General features: G+C 37.6%; 1 protein-coding gene across 1 annotated transcript; it reads right to left on the bottom strand.

Annotated features, from left to right (window-relative positions):
• Positions 1 to 2,499: 2,499 nt before the first annotated feature.
• LOC147566547 (ATP synthase subunit beta, mitochondrial-like) lies at positions 2,500 to 8,070 on the bottom strand. The gene is made up of 8 exons (XM_086653044.1): positions 6,712 to 8,070; positions 6,057 to 6,132; positions 5,871 to 5,959; positions 4,558 to 4,675; positions 4,368 to 4,471; positions 3,617 to 3,775; positions 3,298 to 3,522; positions 2,500 to 3,218 (listed from the first exon to the last, which is right to left on the bottom strand). Exons 1-8 carry the CDS (start codon positions 7,192 to 7,194, stop codon positions 2,793 to 2,795), a joined length of 1,680 nt encoding a protein of 559 aa, XP_086509170.1. The 5' UTR covers positions 7,195 to 8,070; the 3' UTR covers positions 2,500 to 2,792.
• Positions 8,071 to 8,124: the final 54 nt, after the last annotated feature.

Raw genomic sequence — 8,124 nt, 5'->3', positions numbered from 1 at the left:
CAAGTTTGATAAAAATAAAGCATCGTCACCAAAGAACAAGTGGTGTATCATCGGAAACCTATTATTTATAGCATAACCTCTGATAAGTCCATCTGATTGAGTTTTATCCATGAGCCTACTAAGGGCCCCCATACAAATAATAAAGAGGTAGGGAGACAAGGGGTCTCCTTGTCGTAAACCGCGGGAGGGACGAAGAAACAGCCCAGGAGTCCCATTAAGCAAAACCGACAAACTAAATGTTGAAATGCATTGCTGAATCAACTTACAGAAATATCACAAAATCCTAACTTAGGCAAAATATCAAGGAAAAAAGTCCATTCTACTCTATCAAATGCCTTTTTACATATCAAACTTTAAGTCCATGAATTTCTGATTTGCTCTTTTGACATGCATAGAGTGAACTATTTCACGAGTTAAAACTATGTTGTCAGTAATATGTCTTTTCGGAACAAAAGCAGATTGGTATAAAAATATACAAACATCAAGAAGGCTCTTTAGTCTCTTAGCCAAGATTTTAGAGATAATTTTGTAAGTTGTTTGAGGGGCCCTAGTCTTTGGAATAAGAGTGAGAAAGGTTTCATTTAGCAGAGGGCTCATGGTCTGGCTTCTAAAAAAATCTTGGACCATATGGATTGTGTCTTCTCCCACTATGTCCCAAGAATTCTGAAAGAAAGTAGGAGAAACCCCTTCTAGTCTAGGGGATTTTTCAGACTTCAAAGTAAAACAGTTCGGTAAATTTCCTCTTCCAAGGGAATAGCAACAAGGGAGTCATTAGCAATACTATCATGAGAAGTGTACCGAAGATCATTTTTATCCTTTTAGAGTTTTAATATGGTTGTTTCTTTTACGAGCAGAAGCTATAGCATGAAAGTATTTAGTGTTTTGGTGTCCTAGAGACACAAATTGCTCCCTAGATTTAATCTTCCAATATTCTTCTTTGACTCTCCAAAGGTTGTCTAACTATTGAATAAGAGAATGCCTTGATATGTTATTGCCAGATTGTTCTATGTCGTTGTGCAGCCTATCTATCTCTGCATGCATTCATCTTATTATAATGAAATTTATGCCAATAGGTCAGATCATTTTGAAGTCTAAGCAACTAAGAATGCATAAATATGAGTTGGGGGTTTGAAAACTCATACCTCACTTATTCTCAATGGTGATCTTACAATTTTCATCCTCTAACCATCCTCTGAAGAATTTAAAGGTGTCTTTCTGCTTATGTATATGTGGGTCTGACAGGAAGAGGTGAGTGATTAGAGCCAATTCTCTCTAAGGTGGTCACCTTGAGTGTGAGGAAAAGAATCTAACCAAGTTTGGCTGGCAAAAACCCTATCTAACCTCTCTTGAATGTTGTGGATTCCTAACTGCCCATTTGTCCAAGTAAAAGGATTACCCGCACACCAAGTCGATAGTAATGTTTAATACATCTAACACATCAGCCAATTGAAAATTGTCATACCTCCTATCTTTTCATCAGCATGGAAAATACAATTCAAATCACCAATCAGAAACCAGAAAATATCATGCATATGTAATTTAGACACAACTTCATATAAATGCAACCAAACAAATAATCCCAATTATCTAATAGGATTTCCATAGAATGCAGTAATGGATCCACAAAAACCAGTGCTTTCATAAGTGAAGGTGACATGTATGAAGTGTTTGTTGATCTCATGACTATTGACAATGATGTGATCTCTCCATGTAAGAATTAAGCCCCCTGGTGGACCTATAGGATCCACACTTATGTTATTATTGAAAAAAAATTATGCCTTGTACTATTAAGAAATACATTTTTCTCTCACTCTCCACTCCACCTATACAGCGACTCTATACACCTTCAGGAAGATTAAAAATTTAGTTTTGGCAATTTTTATTAGACATTTGTTGTGCTATATAAAAAAGTGATTTTATATCTCTAAAAAAGATAGAATATAAGTGTTTAACTTTCTCCTCCTCCCCCTTCTTCTTTGTTCATATAAACATGTATAAAGTTTTGGTAGCCATATCATGCTAAGGCATTCAAATCAGAAATTTGGTAGTCACTTTTTCTACATCATCATCATCACAGTCAATATTATTCCAAGTTTTTTTAGGGTTTTGATAGGGGTAGGTAAAAGAGAACTCAGGACCTCATAGATGTTTGGTCCTACGAAAGTGAAACTTAAAAACAACTCATTTATCCTGTGTCACATCTTAATTGGCACCATTAAGATCATCAATTTAAAAGAGTTCAACTATCAAAAAACTTAAGATTTACGTTAGTGTCGTTTCAGAAATCAATAATTTTGTATTTGACATTTGAAATCCTCGAAAGAAATCTTCTTGAGAGTTGAGACATTGGTTGGCACATCACCTTATGACCCAAATTGAATTTTACATGGGAGAGAATTTTGTAAAAGACTAGGAAAATTTTTAAGTGGCACTTACAAATTTTTCAATCTGAGTCATTGGAGATGCTCTCAAAGATGGGGAACGTTATTAACAGAGGAATGAACGAAATCGAGATTAAGTATTCAAAAGCAAGTAAACAAGTGATCACGTTCACAATCTTTTGTTTCTCTTATTGAACAATAAAGGGTCCAGTCTAAGCCGGACCTTAGAAGCTCTTTGCACTAACTACAATTCCTGAAAAAAAGAATTAAATAGGAAAGCAAAAGAAAACAGTTCCCAAACAAATTGCAGCAGCCTCTGGTGCCAGGGCAGGCATTGCCAGAATGCCAGTACATCACCAAATTATTGATTTTCACAACTCCATACAACCTGGAAGAGATGATATGATCCAATTAAGCAGCAGACTCCTTGGCGATCTTCTCAGCCTTGGCCATGACCTCCTCAATACCTCCAACCATGTAAAACGATTGCTCGGACAGATCATCGTATTTACCATCCAAAACCCCCTGGAAACTGGTAATGCTCTCTTTCAATTCCACATACTTTCCTGGGGCACCAGTGAAGACTTCTGCAACATGGAAAGGCTGGCTCAAGAAACGTTGGATCTTACGAGCACGGGCAACGGTCAACTTGTCATCTTCACTAAGCTCATCCATTCCCAAAATGGCAATAATATCCTGAAGATTCTTGTAGTTCTGAAGAACCTTCTGTACACCACGAGCAGTGTTGTAGTGTTCCTCTCCCAATATATGAGGTGAGAGCATACGGGATGTAGAATCTAGGGGATCCACGGCAGGGTAAATACCGAGCTCAGAAATCTGCATATAATCATAAAGAATGTGGTCAACAATAAATTAACTGATGCAACTTAACAATTATTACAAAAAGAATCTATACCTGTCTAGACAACACAGTTGTGGCATCAAGATGAGCAAAAGTTGTTGCAGGAGCAGGATCCGTCAAGTCATCAGCAGGCACATAAATAGCTTGAACAGATGTGATGGAACCTTTCTTTGTAGTAGTAATACGCTCTTGCAGACCTCCAAGATCAGTAGCCAAAGTTGGCTGGTAACCAACAGCAGAAGGAATACGACCTAGTAAAGCGGACACCTCAGAGTTGGCCTGCAATATAGATGAAAAAGGGGAGTCTTTAATGCACTCTCAACCATGTGAAGAAACAAAGAACTTTTGTGAATATCCAAACAAGTTTGTTTACCTGGGTAAATCGGAAAATGTTATCAATGAACAGAAGCACATCTTGTCCCTCGGCATCTCTGAAGTGCTCAGCAACAGTTAGCCCAGTAAGCCCGACACGAGCACGAGCACCTGGGGGCTCATTCATCTGGCCGTATACAAGCGCGCACTTACTTTCGCTCTGAAAGGCAGAAAACATAGTTGAGATTTGGGAAAAAGAAAATGGTACGACATGATAACGGTTCTATTTAACGGTGCTTTAATAGGTCAATGATCTATGCTACAACAGTTTGCTCTAAGAAAGAGTGTTGTTGGCTTGGGCATACACATCGACCCTTTATTCTTAAATGGCAGAAATTGGTTTCTAAAGAAGGAAAACGGCACTATAGTTATATATAAATGTAAGTATCAGTGTATCACATAGCATTTCTACTTTGCTACGGTAATATAGTCGTACCAGTCTAACAAAAAGAAATTTATCAATGTTATTAGTGTTCCCCAAACTCCAAGTCTTAAAGTATGAACACTCCAAAGTAAAACCTAATTATTCTACACCCCTCCAGTATTTTTCCATTTGTGTACAACTGTCTCAACCTTCATGTGCATATGCCTTGAGGTGAATAACGACTGAAGAGCGCTTCACCAATTTCTTAAAACATCGGATGGAACATTAATAGTATAACTCATGCAAGTATACATAGTGAACCCAAATTTGAGCCATGAATAATGGTAAAATTCAAGAAACGACAACAATTTTGAGTGTAGTAAGTAACCTGCTTCTCTCCTAGCTTGATGACACCACTTTCAATCATTTCCCTGTAAAGATCGTTACCCTCTCGAGTACGTTCACCGACACCAGCAAAGACAGAGAAACCACCTAACAGCAAGAAAACACATGAACACAACAAACAAGCAAACAAAAAAAAATTAAAAGCACAGTCAAAGATGTCTATATAGGCACACCATGAGCTTTTGCAACGTTGTTGATAAGCTCCATAATAAGCACAGTCTTCCCTACACCAGCACCACCAAAAAGTCCAATCTTTCCTCCTCTTTGATATGGTGCCAGAAGATCCACAACCTGCATAATCAAAACAAGGGAATGACCAATAAGATTTGATATGACAATATTCAGTTTGAAAAAGAATGTCATAGGTTGCCTTTGACAGGAAAGTGCGTAGTACATGGAGGTGTTTGTTTACATCAGTTACAACATTTTCTTGGAAGCAAGGATGTGATATAAACTTGTCATAAGGAGCTGCTACAAAGGATAGTTAGAGAGTTAGAGATGATGTGGAAAAAAATTATTTACACAAAACGCCGTAAGGGTAGTTTCGGAAAAAGAGGATCTTTTTGGCCTTCGGGGCCAAAACAAACTACTACACACTTATGGGGCAAAATGACCAATAAGTCACAAATTTAGGGGCCAAAAACAGAAACAACCCTAAAATGATTTCAGAAACAAAATAATAAACGTGAAACTATCTCGATTGGTCTCCCTCTTATACATGAGAAAATAATTCTCATACTCCTCAGATTCATATATAGGAACTCTTGTTCTAATTGGTAACTTGATACACAAGTACTCCTAAACATATTAGGTTCCTAACATAAAAGTAAGTCGAGAACAAGTTAAAAGTTAAAAAAAATTTAAGCTAAAAGAACACAGGAAACATAAACATGGTGATGCAATGAATAATTGAAAGTGTAGGCATGGTTGTTCGCCAACCCTGGTCCAAAACCAATAAATGAACTGTACTCAATGGAATTATGCTACAAAATGGGTCCGTTAATTTTAGTTAGACTCATTAGTAGCTGGTAAGTCCGATCAGGATCAAGAGTGTTAACTTGACTTGGAGAGTTTCTCAGTCTTAAAACAGTGTGAAACTAGTTCCCTAAACCACTTACCAATTAGCAGGAAGTCAAAAGAGTGGAAGAAGGGAAGGTTACGGGGCATAGTGGGGGAGACACAGAGAGTCGGCCAGTAGAAGAAATCAGGAGAAAAAATTGCGTGAAGAAGAGGAAAGAGAGAGAAAGAGGGAAAACCCCCTTGGAGACTTCTTTTTTCTTATGATCTGTCCATATCGGGTTCTAAGGCTGAATGTCAGCTCTAGCATTCTTGATCTTTTCATTATTTTCTTTTCTATTTCCCTCTGATTCATTATATCTGCTCCTCTTCCCCTTCTTCAATTTCTCTTTTTCACAGTACTTTCTATAAAAATTCTTAAATATTTAATGTAGCACTGACTAGTGACTAGAGTTGGAATACAACGTACCTTGATACCGGTAACAAGAATCTGCTGTTCAGTGGCCTGCTCCACAAAGGCAGGGGCCTCTCGATGGATTGGCAGAAAGTGATCAGTTTCTGTTTGAGTAACATGAATAGTTCAAATCACCAGTCCGTAATATACGAATTTAAAACAAATTACATGTGAAAAATGCAGTTATTTCCAATTTCTTACTGATATCTCCTCTATGGTCAATAGGCTCTCCAATAACGTTCATGATACGGCCAAGGGTAGCTCTACCGACGGGCACCTATGTCAAATAAGTTCCCAAATATATGAGAAGGAAGAAACCACAATAACATCATTACGAAGAATAAAAAGTATGATAGCACATGATACAGCTATATTGTATCAGCATCCATACAGTAACACAATAGGGCAAGTATGAATTTGGAATCGTCAAGATGGAAAGAAAAAAATTGTAGAAATATATTTACACACAAAATGCTATTTTGAACCACAGGCTGATAAATTAAAAATACTTCTGCAATCTTAATGTCAACAGACTCGAGTGATGAAATCAATAGGAACCAAACAATGGGCATACCAAATGATTGACATAAAAGAGATCAGAGTCATAAAAAGGAATCATAAGGAAAAAAAGATAAAAAATTTAACTAAGGGGTTGAAGGATTGACATCTGAGAACATTACCCAAATTTCTATAGTTCACAATCAATTGAGAATTACATTGGGAAATATAAATCTGAGAAATCAGTGGAAGTCAAGGGGATTAAGAACCCTAAGAGCTAAAGTTAGAATCTTTTCGAAACAACAATCAAATAAATCGAGACAAAAAAGATGATCTAGTGAGAGAGAAGAAGAATTACAGTGATGGGAGAGCCAGTATTAAGGACTCTTTGTCCTCTAACAAGACCTTCAGTTCCGTCCATAGCAATCGTCCTGACCATATTTTCTCCCAAATGCTGAGCCACTTCCAGCACCAAACGGATCGAATTGTCCAAAACCTCAAGAGCAGTCAAGATCGGAGGCAATCCCTCTTCGAATCTAACATCAACAACGGCACCGATAACCTGACAAACACTTCCGATGGATCCGGCTCCAGTAAACTCATCAGTAATTTTACCTTTGGATCCAGTTTTCGTCGACGTCGGGGGAGCAGATGACTCTGGAGCAGTAGCGGCGGCAGAGGTAGCATAGTCCAAGACACGGTTGAGGAGATAACCCTTGGGAGAAGGGCGAGAAAAGGGGGATGGAGATGGTGATCTAGGGTTAAAGATGGTGGATCTAGAAGAAGCCGATCGTCGTGCAGATGATCGGAGTAGAGATGATAACACCTTGCGAGAAGCCATTGCTAGCCTAGTACCGAAAACTAGGGTTTTGATTTTATTCTGTTTTATAGATTTTATTCTGTTTTATAGATTTTCCTCAGCTAATTAGGCAACAACTGAGAGATGACTCTACATTTGTTTGGCTACCCCTCGAGTAATGTGATGAGAAAAAAGAATTTGGTCTAATGGCACACTACCATAGATTTATGTGTAACATCAGGAAATATTCCTGTGTAGCATGGGAAAATCAATTTCTATGTGGGAAAATCAAGGTTTGGGAGAAAAGAATTTGGTCTAATGGCACACTACCATAAATTCATTTGTAGCATCCGGAAATGTTCCTGTGTAGCAAGGGAAAACCAATTTCTAAGGTGGGAAATTGAAGTTTTGGGAGAAAAGAATTTGGTCTAATGGCGCACTACAATAAATCTATTATCTATATGTAGCATCGTGAAATGTTCTTGTGTAGCATGGGAAAATCAATTTCTTATGTGGGAAAATGACAGTTTGGGAGAAAAGAATTTGTGGCCTAATGGCCAAAAAACACGAGAAGATTGAAATGGCTATCTTGGCCAAAATGATTCGGTCAAATGACATTTCAGGCCAAAAAATTGGCCATAGCATCTTTAGCCAGAATTTTTGCTCCCCACAAATTTTTTTCTTGGTTGAAAGTTTCCCAAGGATGACAATGCAAAACTATTTTTCCTATACAAATGGCATCTATAGCCAGGATTTTTGAACTTCTACTTTTTCCTGATGTAATTTAATGGACAAGAAGTTTACGCTATAGTTTTTGGTGTTTTTGTATCCAAACTTGTTGACGAAGAATGATTTTGGTATTGAAGGTAGAAGTGGCACGCTAAGAGGTGTTCAATTTAAAAATTAAATACCAAAGAGAGAAAGCGATGGGATATTTAGTAAACACATAAAAAACACACCAGAATTGTGTCT

This window comes from Eschscholzia californica, unplaced genomic scaffold, assembly GCF_041429995.1.
Source record: "Eschscholzia californica isolate CP2 unplaced genomic scaffold, dmEscCali1.0.p SCAF_1, whole genome shotgun sequence".
Classification (NCBI taxonomy): domain Eukaryota; kingdom Viridiplantae; phylum Streptophyta; class Magnoliopsida; order Ranunculales; family Papaveraceae; genus Eschscholzia; species Eschscholzia californica.
Note: the sequence above shows the minus strand (reverse complement) of the source record. Positions and strands in the feature narration are given on the sequence as shown.